The sequence below is a fragment of the Tachysurus fulvidraco genome, chromosome 16 (genome assembly GCF_022655615.1).
Source record: "Tachysurus fulvidraco isolate hzauxx_2018 chromosome 16, HZAU_PFXX_2.0, whole genome shotgun sequence".
NCBI lineage: Eukaryota > Metazoa > Chordata > Actinopteri > Siluriformes > Bagridae > Tachysurus > Tachysurus fulvidraco.
In genome coordinates this window covers 1,801,812-1,820,852 of record NC_062533.1, presented here as the reverse complement: position 1 = coordinate 1,820,852, position 19,041 = coordinate 1,801,812, and the positions used below count along the sequence as shown (strand labels likewise).

The 19,041-nt window shown below is 37.6% G+C and overlaps 1 protein-coding gene across 1 annotated transcript in view; it reads left to right on the top strand.

Annotated features, from left to right (window-relative positions):
- Positions 1–807: 807 nt before the first annotated feature.
- Positions 808–19,041, top strand: part of LOC113647559 (NACHT, LRR and PYD domains-containing protein 3-like) — a 233,062-nt gene continuing 214,828 nt past the window's right edge. Inside the window, exons 1-6 of the mRNA XM_047801962.1 lie at positions 808–860; positions 1,302–1,418; positions 1,765–1,816; positions 2,007–2,211; positions 2,500–4,276; positions 5,810–5,983. Of these exons, the coding sequence (XP_047657918.1) occupies positions 808–860; positions 1,302–1,418; positions 1,765–1,816; positions 2,007–2,211; positions 2,500–4,276; positions 5,810–5,983 (2,378 nt within the window). The remainder of the gene's footprint in view (positions 861–1,301; positions 1,419–1,764; positions 1,817–2,006; positions 2,212–2,499; positions 4,277–5,809; positions 5,984–19,041) is intronic.

Here is a 19,041-nt window from a genome sequence, read left to right as displayed (position 1 = left end):
CACTATCACAGCTTAAGTGGTCATATACTTTCGTGGATGCAGAATATACGATGGCAACGAATATAGATGCGGGGGGGGGGGGGTATCTGGAGATACCATCGTTTCATATGGATTTTCTGTCACTCTGACTCTGTCAAAAGAACCGGCGAGGCGGTGTCCCGCCCTCCTCTGACTCTGATTGGCCAGGATTCACGGCCCGTAACCCTAAAACAAACCAATCAAACCAACAATGGCAACGAATATTACCCACTCAGGGGCAGAATAGGACGCATCTCCACACAATGTGGGTGGGGTGATTTGCATGGGATGCTGTTTAATGTGGACCTGTGTAACATACGGGACAAATCGCGTCCCATATTGATTTGATACGAGACGCGTCATTTTGCCTGTAAATACGGGCGGATGGCAACCCTACATAATCACAGACACACTCACACACACACACAGCATACACACACACACACACACCTGCATAAACCAGAAAAACCAGTTGGTGTCAGAAAAGTGAAACTCGGTAGCTCAGTTTTATGACGACTAAAAAATAAAAGAATTCACGAGTAAAATGAGTAAAAACACAGTGAGTATAAAAATCTAAGGCTATAAAGACAATGAACAATGAATAAAGACAATGATGTGGAAGAGTTTTGTCAGTTCGTAAAAAAAGTTTTGATGTACACCGGTTGTTTTATAACTTGATAGCGTGACTATTTCCTGTAAGTGACCTCTGTGCTGATTCAGGGTTTAATTTAACACACCGATGTTGGAGTGAAGTAAACGTGTGTCCTGCTGTAATCTGGAGAAGGAGACATGACCTCCAACATGAGTGTGTCTGGGAAACAGGACTTAAAGAAAGACGAGAGGTGACTTACTTTTACATTCACCAGTAATAAATACACACCGTCTCATGGGGACACATCTGTATCTCTAAACACTCACTAGTTAACACAGGAAGTCAACTTTAAGGTGTTTAATAGCAGTGAATATATCACTGATCTGATCTAAGAACAGTTTAGACAAATCATTCACTGAGAGAAGAATAAAAAGGACGGTGTAATGTGGAGCATAAGAGCAGCAGAGCTTTGTGTCAGTGAACTCTACAGGCTTTAAGACCCAGCTGAGTCAGTTAGCTGTGACTGGGACTCCTGATATCAGTGTAATTCCTGATTTATGAGGCCTGTTTGAATAAGTGTACAGACTGGATCTGAATTAAAAAGATGGAATTATTGCTGTTTAATGATGAACTAATTAACAGTGCTGAGACAGAGTATTAATTATTGCTGATATTTCTGTTGTAATTCTAGAATGATGGAGGGAAAGAGATCAGACTCACCAGAACCCAGCTGTGTGTCCATGAAGAGTGACTGGTCATTGGGACATCCACCTGACTTCAGAGACAGAGACAGTTCTACTGATGTGAGGTCAGTATAGTGAGGTGTTTTACAGCAGTGTTCCACCTGATCAAACTCACTCGTCTCATTATGAAGCCCTTCATGAGCTTTATCAGGTGTTGTAGCAGTTAACAGTGCTGAGACAGCAGAGTATTAATTATTGCTGATATTTCTCTCTCGGACTGGCAGTGAGGAAAAGTGCTTTAAGAGTTCAGTTCAGTCTGCAGACCCTGAGCTGGAAGGTCTGTGGTGCTACAGACCATTTACACCTGAGTGGATAGTGTTAAATATCTGTCTCTGTATTTATTAGTGTGTGATTTGTGCAGCTATGAATACATATAGTCCATACTATATGATGTGTTTTGTTTGTTCACAGACCACAAACGAAATCAAACATCGGCAGAAATCAACTAGACTCTATATTCAAGGTGTGTGCATTTGAAGTGTGTAATATATGTGTTTTTTTTACCGTGTAGTAAATTAACAGCATTATGGGTAATCAGACAGAAGTTTACTCTTTATAACTGTTGTAATAAAGAGAGACTTTTCTTTTTTTCATAAAATAAAAACATTTCTCTCTGACAATATTCAGATCTGATTCTTTGTGTTTCTAACCAGGAGCTGGAACACACAGTCATCACTTTGATAAAGAATGAGCTGAAGAGGTTTAGGAAGCTCCTGAGTCCAGATTACCCAGCATGCACTGAGAGGGAGGTGGAGGATGAGGAGGATCTGCACAGTGTCAGAGTGGGAGCGCTGAAGATCACACTGCACGTCCTGAAGAACATGAACCACACAGATCTCGCTAACACACTGCACAACAGTAAGAGCTCTTAGTCATGACTTTATTTTATCAGGTTCACTTTAGAGAGAGGAAATAGTTTTAGATTTGAACGCTTTTAGTTTTAAATTTAATTCTAGTTTCATGTAAATCTGCTGCTTTTCTGTTCTGTTCATGGTCCAGCTTGTGGTTACTCTGTAAAATGGTCCTGTTACTTCAATAGTATTTAGTACATCAATCAGGAATGAAGAGCAGCAACTGAAATAAATTGACATTTTATATTCTTCTCACTGATTCTGCATTAAAACATGTTATTACTTTGTTTATTAGAATCTGTAGGTTCTGTGTATCAGCCAAAGTTGAAGTCCAAGTTGAGAGAGAAGTTTAAAAGAATTAATGAAGGAATCTCACAGCATGGAAGCTCAGCACTTCTGAATGAGATCTACACAGACCTCTACATCACAGAGGGTTGGAGTGGAGACATCAATAATGAACATGAGGTGAGACAGATTGAGGCAGCGTCCAGGAGACCAGCAACACAGGAGAAACCCATCAAATGTAATGATCTCTTTAAAGACAAGTCCATCAGAACTGTGTTGACTAAAGGAGTTGCTGGAATTGGAAAAACTGTCTCTGTGCAGAAGTTCATTCTGGACTGGGCTGAAGGAAAAGCAAATCAGGACGTCACCTTCATGTTCCCATTTCCATTTAGAGAGCTGAATCTGATGAAGCAGCAAAATCTCAGTCTGATGAATCTTCTTCATCACTTTTTCCCAGAATTGAGAGAACTAGAATCAATAGACGGTGACTCCTACAAAGTGGTGTTGATCTTTGATGGTCTGGATGAGTGTCGACTTCCTCTAAATTTCCAGAAGAATGAGAGATTGTGTGATGTGACAGAGTCAGCCTCAGTGGATGTGCTGCTGACGAACCTCATCAAGGGGAATCTGCTTCCATCTGCTCTCCTCTGGATAACCTCTCGACCAGGAGCAGCCAATCAGATCCCTCCTGAGTGTGTAGACCAGTTAACAGAGGTACGAGGCTTCAGTGATCCTCAGAAAGAGGAGTACTTCAGGAAGAGGTTCAGTGATCAGAGCCTGGCCAATAAAATCATCACACACCTGAAGTCTTCAAGAAGCCTCTACATCATGTGCCACATCCCAGTCTTCTGCTGGATCTCTGCCACTGTTCTAGAGAGAATTTTGGGTGAAGCAGAGAGTAGAGAGATCCCCAAGACTCTGACTCAAATGTTCACACACTTCCTGATCTTTCAGATCAAACGCAAGGACCAAAAGTACCATCAGAAATGTGACCCTGATCCTCAGCAGACCAGAGAGAGTATCCTGGCACTGGGAAAACTGGCTTTCCAGCAGCTGGAGAAAGGAAATCTGATCTTCTATGAAGAAGACCTAAGAGAGTGTGGCATTGATGTCAGAGAAGTGTCAGTGTACTCAGGAGTGTGTACCCAGATCTTCAGAGAGGAGTTTGGGCTTCAGCTGGGGAAGGTGTTCAGCTTCGTACATCTGAGTGTTCAGGAGTTTCTGGCTGCTTTATATGTATTTTTTTGCTTTATTTTTAGTAAGACAAATGTGCTTGTGGGACAAAGCACAGGACGTTTTAAAATCCACAGAAATCCAAACATGTCTGATCTCCTCAGGACTGCAGTGGACAAGGCCTTACAGAGTGAGAATGGACACCTGGACCTGTTCCTCCGCTTCCTTCTGGGTCTCTCACTGGAATCCAATCAGACTCTCTTACAAGACTTAATGCCACAGACAGGAAGCAGATCTCACAGCAAACAGGAAACAGAGTACATCAAGGAGAAGATCAGGCAGAATCCATCTCCAGAGAAATCCATCAATCTGTTCCACTGTCTGAATGAACTGAATGATCATTCTCTAGTGCAGGAGGTACAAACTTACCTGAACAGAGAAGGTTACAGATGTCTCAGAGGAGCCAGACTCTCCCCTGCTCAGTGGTCAGCTCTGGTGTTTGTGTTACTGAACTCAGAACAGGAGCTGGATGAAATTGATTTGAGGAAATATGATCCATCAGAGGAATGTCTTCTGAGGCTGCTGCCAGTTGTCAAAGCCTCCAGAAAAGCTAAGTGAGTTAATCATAAATGTATTACAGCATGGTTTATTATTTTAATGTAACACTGTACTGCACTGTTTGGATTAATGTCTGTTAATAGTTACTCTAATCATCTTTAACCTCTTTATGAGATGGCCCCCTTTTGCAGGTTTTTCACCTACCCAACAAAAAGTGGTACAGCTCCCACATACTTTGACACACAGGGGTGAGCCTGGTCTCATTGGAAAGAAGAGATTCTCTAGTTTCAGAACAATGATTCTAAGCCTTACTGGCACAAAGTTACAGAGGCTAGAATGGAAGGTTTTCATTTCCGCCTGGGTTGTTTACCTGATAAACTGATTAATCTTATTTTTCTGGAACATGTTAGGGACCAAATAACAACTGAGGGTCATAGCCACATGTCTTGGCTTTCACCAAAAAAAAAAAATTCAAGTCAAAAGACCCAAAAATGGCTTCAATAAAAATATTTTTCTACGGACATGGTCGTCTGGTCGTCTGGTGCAGCGTTTTTGTGTACTTGTTTACTGTATAACTTTGAATTAAAAGACTGCATGCTCAGTTTAAAAGGCCTAAACCAAGCAGAGACTCTCTCTCTCTCTATCACTCTGGTGTGAAAACAGGCCTGTAACTTGACATCCTGAGCTGTGAGAGTGACAAAAGATCAAGGATTACGCAAGAATTCTTCTGCGCAGCTTTTTCACGCAGATGCTGGCAGAGGAGACGCAGCATGTTGCATATCGTTGGAATCGTCTGCTTATTGGCTAAAGAGCTGTAGAGGTCCCGGCCCATTTCATTGCTATTGGAAGGAGTAATTGTCAGTCAAATGCGGGTTCCCAAAAATGATGTCATGACATGTCAGCCGTCTATCTCTGCAATACAAGCACCGATTGGCTCCAGGTGTCCATTCTCATTGGCTTCTCAGCCGTCTATCTCTGCAATACAAGCACCAATTGGCTCAAGTGAGGGCTTGTTTGATTCGTTAGGCCCTGGGCTATAAATATGATGTAACTTTAGCATTTTTACGTTCATATCAAAGTTTGTATTAGTGGCTTTTTAATGTGAGTGTTCGCTTTGCTTGAGTTCAATACGGTATGTGAGTGGGATGAAAATACCTCAAAGTTTCCCAGTAGGAGCAAGATCATTTGAGTAAACAAGTTTGCTCTCAAAATGGCAGGGAAAAAATGGTGATGTTCATGTGTGCCCATGTGTATAATGGCTCTTTGCGGTAACACAGTAAAAAATGTGGCCCTTGTTGACAAGAAGAAAGCCATTGTTAAAAGGAAAGCCATAAGAAAAAAATCCCATTTGCAGTTTGCAACAAGCCACGTGGGGGACACAGCAAGCATGTGGAAGAAGGTGCTCTGTCAGATGAGACCAAAATGTAACTTTTTAGGCAAAATACAAAATGTTATTTTTGGCATAAACCTAACACTGCACATCACCCTGAACACACCATTAACCATTAACATCTTTAACTTTAGCTGGATTATGGCTGTGTTTGTGTGTTTGAGATCAGTGTTCTGATATTTTATCATTTCTCTTCCAGTCTGTGTGAGTGTAATCTGACAGAGGAAAGCTGTAGAGTTCTGTCCTCAGTTCTCAGCTCAAACTCCTCCAGTCTGAGAGAATTGAACCTGAGTAACAATAAACTTCAGGATTCAGGAGTAAAGCTGCTCTCTGATGGACTGAAGAATCCACACTGTACACTGGAGATACTGAGGTACACACACACACACACACACACACGTTTGTTGCTTTGTACTGTAAGTGTATTTAGTGAAGGTCACTGATGGATGAACACTCCTAAAATAGATCTTTATGGATCTATTTACTCCATTAATCCAAATGAAAATTCATTACTTATTCATTACTCCAAATAAAATCATGTTGTCTTGATGAGTGACTTCACAATTTACTATAAAACTGTCTACCACATAAGTATGATCTGAACCAGTTTTTGTACTGGTCCTGAGAGACCAATCCAATGTTCAAGTCTGTAGAAGAACATCCTGGTCTACAGAATCAAAAGCTGCACTCAGATCAAGAAGAACAAGAATGAAATGTGATCAGAACTGGAACTTATTTACAGAACATTTAAAACCCTGAGAAAATGCTGCACAGCACAAAACATTTGTATTGAGACACTAAAACTCTATAAAAGGTAAATGGGAGTTATTGTGACTTATTTATGAAAGAGCAAAGAGTGAATTAGGTGTGATTGTGGGAAAGGGAAGGAAAACGGTTGGAAGGAGAGAAAATGAGATCTACACTGTACCCAGGTAATCATGAACACCGTAATGAGGAGTTGGCAAAATCCATGCTAAGATGTTTTAATTAAGAAAATATAAGGAAAACAATCCAAAAAAACAGTTAAAAAAGGGTGGGGTAAAATGTGGGATAAAGCACACTTTGAAACAGTCCATGAGGCGAACAAATCCGAACAAATCTGAACAAGCAATACTTAAAAGAGCAAAAACAGGGTCAATAGTGATGTGTTTTTCTATATTGGGTAACATTGTTTCTGATGTTAAGATTTATTTATTTTTATCGGTGTATTGAGGGTTTATTTGTCTCTCAGTGTGAAGGATATTAGAATAATGTCCAGATTTAGATAAAAGCACTGATTTGCAAGGTGACATTTGTAAATGTACGAGAAAAACAAAAAAAATGACCACCAACAGTTTCTGTGAAAATACTGAAAACACTTCAACACTTTCGTATGTGTAATGAGTCTGTCTGTGTTTTCCTTTGTTTCTGTCTGTTGCCTTGCCCTGTTGTTAATTGTTTGCTCCGCCCACTTCTTGGTTACCATGGACACTAATTGTACTCAATCTTTCCTCCAGGTGTGTTGTCTTTGACTCTGATTGTCTCTGCTTTGTTATTGGTTCTTGTTCACTATATCTACTCTGTTCACTTCCCTGGTGTTAGTCGTTGTTGGTATGTGGTGTGTTCCTGTCCATGTTTCCTGTTTTGTTCCGTGTTCTGCCTTGTGTTGCCTGCCTGTTCATCTGTGTTTTGGATGAAAACTTTAAACTGCATTTGGATCCTCACTCGCTTTGTCTCACTGTACCTAACCGTGACGGTATTACTAGAGTAATAGCATGTTATTAAATGTGTGTGAAATGTACACTGATGTGACTGATTTCACACACATTTAATAACATGCTATTACTCTAGTCACACGAAAGTGTTGAACGGCATTTAAAAAAAGATGCTGTGACAAACAGAATTAATTAATAACCAGCTTTTATCCTCCAGCAAAATCACACTGGTCTCTAAATAGCTCTAACAGTATGCTGTAAATCTTCTGTCAGTTGAAGTGTTTCCCAAAAAAGAGAATTCCTTGTGTAAATACACACACACAATACTACAAAACAAAATCCAGACATCCAAGGCCCTGTGTGAAAAAGTGCTTGCCCCTAAACCTAATGACTGCAATCATTTGCGATAACTTGCAACGAGTCTGTTACAGCACTGTGGAGGAATTTTGGTATTTTTCACACAGGGCCGTTTGGGTTTGGATTTTGTTGTCCCTTAATAATAAAAACCTTCATTTTAAAACTGCATGTTGTGTTTACTTGTGTTATTTGTGACTAATATTTAATATATTAATATTTGTTTGATGATCTGAAACATTAAAGTGTGACAAACTTGCAAAAAATAAAATATCAGGAAGGGGGCCAATACTTTTTCACACAACTGTACATGCATACTTACTGGAGCATGACCGTGTGACAGTGTGCCACAGAACACCTGACATGCCTATCCACTGCCTGGTAAATATGCTGTGCAGAGGGTGGTGGGTGTTGTCTAGGATGGAGAGCAGTCTGTGTAGTGTCATTCTCTCTGCTACTGTCACCAGCTCTTCCAACCACAGATCAGTGTTGTAACGGAGTACAACTACTTCGTTACTGTACTGTAAAAATGTCACGTGTCTGTACTTCGCTATTTAAATTTGTTAAATTTAACTTTCACTTTTACTCCACTACATTTACTCCACTACATTTTACTCCACTACATTCTAAGAAATGTGTGCGACTGAGGTTTGGTGAATCACTGCTCCTAGATTGCATTACGCTCTGCACGCTGTACGGAGAAGTCAGAGCTGGAGGCATTTATCTATAACGTTAATCGGCAGAAAACCGCAAAGACGGCATCCAAAAAGCAGTGAAATGTCACTATTCTTATTACCAGAGTTGTAGCACAAACAAAATATTAATGCAAACAATCCATTAATTACTAAACAAAAATAACATTTATTGATTTGGTCTTTGTTTATTAATGACTGCATTCATGGACACACTGTTTGTAGAGAATGTTTGTAGAATTATAATCAAATGTATTTATATTTCACTTATGATACCAAGTGCTTTACAAGATAAAACAAATAAGTTAAAATTATTTCAATCAAGCAGATTAAGAACAAATTAAAACAGACAAATTATAATGTATAAACGCTTCTGTATACTGAATGCGCTCTCTATGTGCCTTTGTTTTCTCCTTAAAATTCTGGTTATATTTAATGTTAATCACCATCATTTCTACACAAGATTAATTTATATTTCAGGCCAAAATTGCTTATCCAATGTAAATAGTTGCAGCTAAAATACACATTCTGGTATTAACTGTAGCTACATGCAATCTTAGCCTTTTAGCTAATGTTACTGTTACTCATAAACCAAAACTAGCTAGATAAACTAAGCTACAGCTCTTTAAGTCAGATATGCTAAGAAAGCTTCTAACAATGACACTATAAATTACACTATAAATAGATAATAAAACCTCAACAAACTGAGTAAAACATAACTAACTCAAAATATGATCAGCATTGGATTAGTTTTAGATTTCCCTTATGTTTCCAGAGCAGGAGGTGGAGTTTCCACAGAAAGCTTAACTACTTTCATTATCTTTAACATAAATGACATTTGATCGTTTTACATTCGTCCTGATCTAGGATTTTGATAAGATTGACAAATGTTCAGAAGAGGAATATAAGTCAGTTGTATGAGAATATGAAGTGCAAACTTGTAAATTAAACACCACACCTTTGCCTTTTTTTTGTGTGAGCTGCGACATGGATACATCTGTCCAAGAGTAGTCTGAGTTTATACACAGACCGTTCATTTTATATTTTTATCCTGACATTAGAACCTTGTGCTGAGGAAGACACTTTATTTCTCACTGATGGAAACACTATCAGAGAAATAAATCAATGGAACACACAACTCCTAATATTTGCACTATGTATACCTCAATTGCACTCTGTACATACATGCATACATATTGTCTGTACTGTTTACTTCAACTGCACATTTCACAATTGCACACGTGTACATACAAATTGTATATATTGTATACTTATTTGCATATGTATATTTCATATGTTTATTTAAACTGCACATTTCACACCTGTAAATGTGTACATACAATTTCTTCTATACTGCATATGACATCCTGTTACACTGTGGAGATTATGTCACTAAAACTAATTCCTCGCATATGCAAACATGCCTGGCAATAAAGCTGATTCATTCATTCATTCATTCATTTCTCTTCCAGTCTGTGTGAGTGTAATCTGACAGAGGAAAGCTGTAGAGTTCTGTCCTCAGTTCTCAGCTCCAGTCTGAGAGAACTGGACCTGAGTAACAATAAACTTGAGGATTCAGGAGTGAAGCTGCTCTCCGATGGACTGAAGAATCCACACTGTACACTGGAGATACTGAGGTACACACACACACACACACACACACACACATTTATTAAACTCTACAACATCCAGCTCTCCTCTGTGGTAACTGTATTTGTAGTGATCTGATATGTTTTCATTGTTGTGTGTGTGTGAGATGGAGAGTAAATGTACTGTAAATAAAGATTTTGTGTAGTTCATGTTTTCACTGAGTGTGTTGTGTGAGAGAAGGTTTTCTTTCTTGCAGGATGTGGGACTGCGGTATTACAGATGAAGGTTGTGCTGCTTTGGCTTCAGCTCTGAGGTCAAACCCCTCATCACATCTAAGAGAACTGGATCTGTACGTTAATAATCCAGGAGAATCAGGAGAGAAGCTACTCTCTGATCTACTGAAGGATCCACACTGTAAACTGGAGACACTACAGTGAGTTACTGACTTACTGTCTCTTTACTGTATGATATTGAACAATGTTCACTGTGTGCTGTCACATCAAATGTGTGCATTTACACTTCTTTTGTTCATAAGCAATGTGTTTAAATTTGTCTGTAATTCTGTCCTGTTGTGTTTTTCAGAATTTATTATAATAAACTCACCAGGTCTGGTGTGTGACAGGAGTCTCTCCTCAGACCTTTTTCCAGGATGACTGATCACATCCTTTTATCCACTCAGCTACAACTTCACACTTTCACTTATTTTACAATCCAGAGAAAAATAAAAACTTATGACCACTCAAACTTGTTACTATTTTTGTGATTTTGTCTACAAAGTTTGCTACATTAACATAAAATAAAGTCAATCCCTTGTAATGCATACAAAGTTTTTCACTATATTCCCTCTTGAAAATTATTTATAATTTTAAATAAAGTCCCTCATCACTATTACTTCTTTACACTTCTTTAAAATACCCCCTAAATGATTAAATAATTCTTTCTTTTCTTTTTCATCTGTTGGGACATGTACATTTAGTAAAACCAACTGAAGCTGGTCTCTTTTAACCCAAATAACAATCCAATGCTGTTAAACAGTATTGTAAAATAAACTCTGAGCCCACCTCTAAGCACCAAATGGTGCTATAAATATGGTAAAGGAAAACAAAATCATTTTTAATACACTTACATGTACAGTATTTTCAAACCACAAAACCATTTTGGATAAAAAATGAACAAACACACACAAAAAAAACAAGAACAAGCAAACACCCATGTTGTCTTCTCAGTTATTAGACATTTAGACATACAATTGCAAAAAGACACCATGTATGCTACAATAAGCCCCCAAAAATACACTGCATTAGCTTCTCATTTGTGACCTTCCGGTGTGCAAAACCTGTCTGAAGATGAGAAAACACTACTAGATTCACATTAGGCAAGGTTTCTCCAAGATTTTTGGACATGTGCCACGTCTCTCCCCTTCACTCAGTGCTCGTTACAGAAGAGTGTGAGTGAGCACACCTGACCCCTTCAGCGGAAAATGTGCTTCTGAAAAAGTTAATTTGCTTAAATTTATAATTCCAAACTCAAAACAACAGAAAGAAATCACATCACAAAATAGAGCAGGCCATAAAATATATATCATATATCTTTTCTAAAATAAAGTACAAAAAAATATAGTTCTCTGCTTATTTAAATCAATGAAGGAAATTAAATGCTGGAAAAACACAATTACAGTTTATACATGATTAACCAAAAAAAAAAAAATTCAATACATCTTCACTCAGACCTCATTCTTCTAGCTCAGAACAGTGACATTGATAATATTTTAAACATTTCTTAATGCAATAAACATTCAGCATGCCTGCACAGATACACAGAGCACAAAGAATTTTTAAACACATGACACGTCTCACCCCTTCACTAAGCAGGCTGATCAGACCCACCAAGAGAACGCAAATAGGGTGCCCCAAACACCATCAAAATTCAAAATCCTAGCATTTTCGGCTTAATGTAATGATATTCAATGAAGAAAATTAAATGCTGGAAAAACACAATTACAATTTATACATAATTAAACGTGAAAAGCGTTCAGTATGACTATCTTCACTCAGACCTCATTCTTCTTTCTTTTTTATTTTTTTTCTATAAAACAATCTCACAACAGTGACATTGATAACATTAACATATCTTAATAGATAATGCAATAAACATTCAGCATACCTGTTCTAGATGTATGTGTGTGAGATACTGATGTGTCAACACTTGTCCTCAACCTCGATCAGAAGGTTATAAGATGATGCAATAATGGAATGTCCACGACATATATAGCTCAAATGCTCAGATTTATTTTAGCAAAATCCACTTGAATCATGTTCAGTTTCCTTTTGGGTTTGTGTGTGTATGTGGTTTAATTATTGATGAAGTAAAAAATGTGTAATGTCTGCAACACATTTTAAACTCCCATCTTTATTATCAAAGCAACATTTCGACCCTGTTGGGTCTTCTTCAGGCAAATGAAGCGCATTTGTCAAAAAAAAAAGGGGGGGGATATATAGGCCTTGCAATCAACTGACCCACCCTGTGATATCAATTAACTTAATTGGGTCTAAACAAGCCTAATAACCCTACCCTTTACTCAATTAAAAGAACACGTTCATAGAAGAACAATACAATGAAAAACCACTGCAATGGAAGAAGCAGCTCCACACCAGCATACATGCTCAAAAACAACATGAAAACCACCCCACATTTACACAAAAGACCACAGAAAATAGTCAATAAAGAAATAGACAATTTTTCACAAAAAATGTATACACATACATATACATGTGTACAATAGTATGCACATACACCCACCTACACATCTATGCATACATACATACATATACATATATACACACACATACATACATACATACACACATATACATACACCAATACATACGTATATACATCCATATCCCCACTCCTTATAAGAATGGATTTATATCAAACTCTTCATTAAGACCATGGGGAGACATTGTATTTAAATAGTAAATCCAAAATTTTTCACGTTGGAGAAGCCGTTTGTCCTGATCTCCTCCTCTAAACATTTTATTGACCCGCTCTACCCCAATATATCTAAGGGCGCTGACATTATGCCCTGCTCGTTTAAAATGAGCGGCAACAGGACTACGTTCATCCCCTGTCCTAATAGTACTTATGTGCTCACTAATTCTAATCCAAAGCACTCTCGTTGTTTTGCCAACATATGCTAAACCACACGGGCAGCGAATTAAATAAATATACGAATAGATAAGGTCTGGCAGTGTGTGGATGATTAAAGTTTTTGCACTTATGGGTATACGAGCACTGGGCACAACTGCCACATCTATAATTACCATCTGGCATACTAAGAAATGACGTTGCGGGTTGCGGACGTATATCATTTTTAACCAGGAGGTCTTTTAAATTCGGGGCACGTTTAAAAATAAGCTTAGGTTTTTCCGGAAATATCCTGATCAGTTTAGGGTCCGAATGAATAATGTGCCAATGTTTGTAAATAGCTTTTCTAAATTCATGTACAAGTGAAGAATATTTAATACAACATAAAGGGGACTTGTTTGGATTTTTATTGCGTTAATTTGATCGAAGACACTCATCTTGTGTTAATTGATCAAAACGTTTTTTGGCCAAATCAACCCATTGTTGTTTATTGAGGAATCTGTTTGTCAAGTCTGCAGCCTGTTTTGAGTAAGATGAATTGTCGCTGCATATTCTACGTACACGATTAAACTGACTGATCGGAAGACTTCTAATCAATGGTCTAGGACAGTAATTCTTAAAGTGTGGTCCGCCATCGACCCCTAGTGGTCCGTGAAAAGATGACCAAAAAAAGATGACCTAAACTAGGCAAGTGTTTATAAAATCGTCACTTAAATAAGCCATTCTGTTTTAATAACGTAAAAATGGATCGGTGGATAAACCAAAGAGAGGTCAAAAGAAAAGATCAGAAATGACTTTGAGTGGATCAGAAATCCGTTTGGCGACATCATTGAGCAACGTACCAAGCTCTCAATACAGGAATATAGTCTTGTGGACATTGCATCAGATGGAGGTCTCAAAATGTCATTCAAACAACAGCCCTTAACAGACTTCTGGGCTCAGCCCCTTCCTGAACATCCAAAGCTTGCAGAATCTGCCCTCAAAGTGCTCATGCCCTTCCCAACTACATACAACTGTGAAGTTGGGTTTTCCCACACTGGTTGGTTTGAAAACAAAACAGTGCAACAGACTAAACGTGGAGCCTAGTATGAGACTGAAACTCTCCTCTTTGGAGCCAGACATTCAGAAACTAATGTGTGATAAGCAGCACCACCCGTCTCATTGATATTCACGTTGTTTTAGATGGAAATCTCAAAATCTAAAATCCACAGATCTATTAGTTTTGTAATGTACTAGTTTTTGTTTCATGTGTAAAATCCCAGTAATTTCAGTGATATTGGACATTAAGGGAAACATTCTTTTCAGCATTTTATTGTTACCATTACAACCAGAGGTGGCAAAAGTACACACATCCTTTACTCAAGTAGAAGTACAGATACTAATTTTTTAAAAGACTCCAGTAAAAGTAGAAGTAGTGACTACACTCTTTTACTCAAGTTAAAGTAAAGAAGTATGGGCTCTGACATGTACTTAAGTAAAAAGTCGCCAATACTACTACCTGTTTAGTGTCATGCTGGTAACTGGACGTCATGTTTATATATATAAAATGTGGGTGTATGTATGTATATGTATATGAATATATAATTTTGGAGTGTGCTGATGGATTTTTGTGTTCATCAGCCACAAGAGTGTTACAAAAGGCAGGCACTGATGTAGGTGATGTAGGGTGGAGTCAGCGTTGACATTCATCCCAAAGGTGTTCAGTAGGGATGAGATCAGAAAACAACCACATATAGCAGGAAATGTCAGGTGAACATTATACTTTTGGAAATATAATGTATACCAAGTGTATCACCAAGGCCATATCCCAAACTGTAGGGAGATTCCAGCTATGTCCTTGAAAACAACTCAAAATTATTGTGATGTTTTACAATTGACAAAATTAATGTTAATTAAATTAAGCACTTAATGTTTTTTGGGTTGACACCAGGGGCAGTTCTAGGATTTCATCTTTAGGGGTTTTAGCCCTCAGTGAGAATTTAAAACAAGAAGAGTTCTATATTATATATTATATGACAACTCTGGTAATAAGAATAGTGACATTTTACTGCTTTTGCGTTTTTCTGCCGATTAACGTTATAGATAAACGCCTCCAGCTCTGACTGCGCGTGCACGCTGCGCGTACCTGTGCTTTTCCGTTCAAATAAAGCTGAAAAAAAATCGCTCTTGGATCAAACTGATAAATAATTTTCGTTCCCATCGACGACACGTCCTGCATTTTAACGTCATTTTTATTGTTTATTTATGAAAGTAAAAATGATCCTTATAGTTTTAGGGTGGCTGAGATTACAGACAGGGGGCTGAAGCCCCCCTAATAAAGGGCTAGAACCCCCCCTGGGTGACACAATTCACAACGCATTCGCCAGGAATCCTTTTTGACGCCGATTATTACAAACATCTCCCTCATATATGGCCATGTGTGTTCAGGAATGTCCTCGTTGTTAGTTACTTTAACATCGGTGACTCCCTCTGAATGAACATTAGCCATTCCTTTTGTAGGCGCTGCTCATTGTTAGCTCCGCTATCCTTAGTCTATGTCTGATAGCCAGTAAATAATACAGTACACCAGTCACATGGGGAAAAAGCCGCACAATGATAGGATGATAGGCTGGAAACAGCGCTCAATGAGAAGGAATAATACTAAAAGTAACGAGTCCGTTTGGGAAATGTAAGAAGTAAAAAGTACAGATATTTGTGTAAAAATGTAATGAGGAAAAGTAAAAAGTTGTCCCGAAAAATAAATAGTGGAGTAAAGTACTGATACCAGAAAAATGTACTTAAGTACAGTAACAAAGTATTTTTACTCTGTTACTTCCCACCTCTGGTTACAACCATAGACTTCTTATACCCACCACCTCAGTTTTAAACTAATGGCTCTTTGGAATGGCATTAAGTGGGACCTAGGCTGTTACAGTATGTTTAATTGCATTTTTTCCCCCACATGTGCAGTTTGTTGTTCATATTAAGCTGCAACTCATTTCACATTTACTTTTTCAAATTAAATAAAAATTTATATAATAATTTCTGATCATATCATTGCATTTGTGTTTGAATAATTAGTTTTTGACTTGAAACAGTTGCATATTAAACTTAAATTTAGCTTATCCTTCCTATTTTGTTGGTTTTTGGGGGCATGTTAGAGTGGGATTCTGTAGGTGGTCCTCAGAAAAAAATTGGAAGATAAAGTGGTCCTTGGGCTGAAAAAGTTTGAGAAACACTGCCTTAAAGAGATTTTTTTTAATTATAACTTGTTCTATGTCAGTAAGATCATGTCTCAGCTTACCATTATCAGACCAAGGCTTTATGAAATGATGTAGCTGAAGGTGTTTGAAGAAATGGGACTGTGGTATGCTATATTGGTGCGATATTTCTTGGAAGGATTTTGATGCCTCGCCTGAAAAGAGACAAGATAATTGTGAGATCCCTAACTTAGATCAGACTGAAAGGCCGATATTTTGCAGAGACATAGGGAAGTCAGGATTAAAAGCAATAGGTGAGACCAGTGTGAGTTCAGCTGGAATCATAAGATACAGTTTAATGTCTCTCCATGTCCGAAGGGTGTTCAAAATGGTGAAACTTGTTGAGGCACAATTAAGCTTTTTGGTATTTGCAATAAAAGGCAGAAATTTTATTGGGAAAGGAGCACAAGCCCTTACTTCCAGATTAAGCCTTCTAGAGTCTGTCTTTTCATTGTACCAACTGACCATGTGCTTCACCTGTGCTAACCAGTAGTAGAGACGAAAGTTCGGTAAGGCCCTTATCCTTTGGTTTCATTAATTTGTTAAAACTAATCCGGGGCATTTTATGGTTCCAGATGAATTTAGAAAAGTGCTTATTGATGTCTTTAAAGAAAATTTTTGATAAATGACAAGGTAGGAATTGAAGTAAATATAGAAACGTAGGTAAAATATTCATTCTAATCACATTAATCCTGCCGAGAAAAGAAATATGGAGTGTCCACCAGGTGTTAAGGTCTTTTTTAATGGAGTCAAAAAGAGGGGCATAATTTGTTTTAAATAAATCAGTAAATAGTGGTGTGATGAATATGCCGAGATATTAAAAACCAACAGTAGTTATTTTTAAGGGTGAGAGAGATGAAAGATCTTTTGTAGCAGAAACTTTGAGAGAAAGCACCATGGATTTCGACAAGTTAATTTTATATCCAGATAAGCTACTATACTCAGAAATACACTTTAATATTGCTGGAACGAACTTCTCTGGTTCAGAAATATACAGCAGTATGTCATCTGCATATAAAGAAATCCGATGTTCCTCATCTCCCACCGAAAAGTGTTGGCATTTTCAGAAAAGTGTTGGCATTGCCTTATACTGTAGATTCCGCCAGTGGTTCGATTAAAAGGGCGAAAAGCTGGGGTGAAAGAGGACATCCCTGCCTCGTACCTCTTTCTATGCCAAAGGATTTTGAGATCAAACCATTCGTAGTGACTGTAGCTCGTGGATTAGAATAAAACAATTTTATCAAATCGATCAAATCGGACCTAAATTAAATTTCCTGAGAGTGGCAAAAAGAAATTCCCATTCGACTCTATTGAAGGCTTTTTCTGCATCCAGGGAGATAATAAGGGCTGGGAGTTTACATGCTTGTATTGAATCTATGATGTTCAAGAGTCTGCGAATATTATCTGTGCCAAAGCCTGATTTTATGAATCCTGTCTGGTCCGGCTTAATGATATATGGCAATACTGTTTCGAGCCAACACCTTGTACAGTACCTGGCTGGGTAATGCAGAAAAGTAATAGCTATACAATAGACTGGCTCACTAAAAGCTGATAAATAAATGTACAAAAAAGTACAAATAAAGTTTTCAACCCCACTTTAATTAAAATATTAGAAGTCTTATTTTATGTTTTTCACTTTGTTTTCAGTTGAGGATATTTCACAGCATTTATTACATTTTTTTTTTAAACTTAATGCTTTTAACATTAACTTGCATAGATTTATTGTTTAAAATTTGAGATTAGTTTATGATTAGCAGTTTTTTATTTTGTCTTCTAAAATGCCATTTTATTTTACAACCTTATTTGGAATGGGTCAAAAAATTTTTATTTATAAGTTTGATTCCCCCCTTATTATTACGTGAATACATTCTCATGTTTATTTTTTTTATTAAATTTACAGAATTAGAGCTTTTCAGTAAAACATCTATCATTACGCCGCCACACACTAGATGGTGCACCTGCGAGAGAGATACTTCCCCCTGTTCGGTGCGCTCAGTAATAAACTGACTGCCACTGTGGAAACATCTAACTTTTGTTCTCTCGTGTTTCTCTCAGTTTATTCTCTGATCCACAGTGCACACTGCCTGTGTATCATTTGCTGCCGGCACAGATATCCCCTAGGTCTGAGGACGGTAACATATGCATGCATCAATAGTTTATTGAAGGTGTTTGATCCTAATGATTCCGGAAATACATGTAACAAGATAAATAAGAAAATAAAAGTTTACTTTATTGAAGGTGCTTGATCATAATTCCTGTAAATTCATTGTTTTTGTACTTTTTTATTTATCTTACAGTTTTTTGTTTGGCAGCCGCTGGAGTCCTAACTAACTAACTAACTAACTAACTAACTAACTAACTAACTAACTAACTAACTAACTAACTAACTAACTAACTAACTAACCAACCCTAGGATTTTTTTACAGTGTTATTTGAGAAAATGGTGGCTTAGGAGCAGTCAAAATTGGAACCAAGTTAAAAATCTTACATAGAATATATATGGGTGATTCTCTGAATTGGGTGCCCTTCAAGTCCCCCAAACTTACTTCAAAGATTTTCAATTGAAGGAAATCACAAAATACATTTTAACGCTGTCAATTAATAGAACCAGGTGCCTTTGCATTATAATGCAACACAATTGCTTTTTTTTATTTTAATTTAAAGATAATGGGTTGCCTAAGTAGTAGACAACAAGCATGTTTGCATGTCCTCACT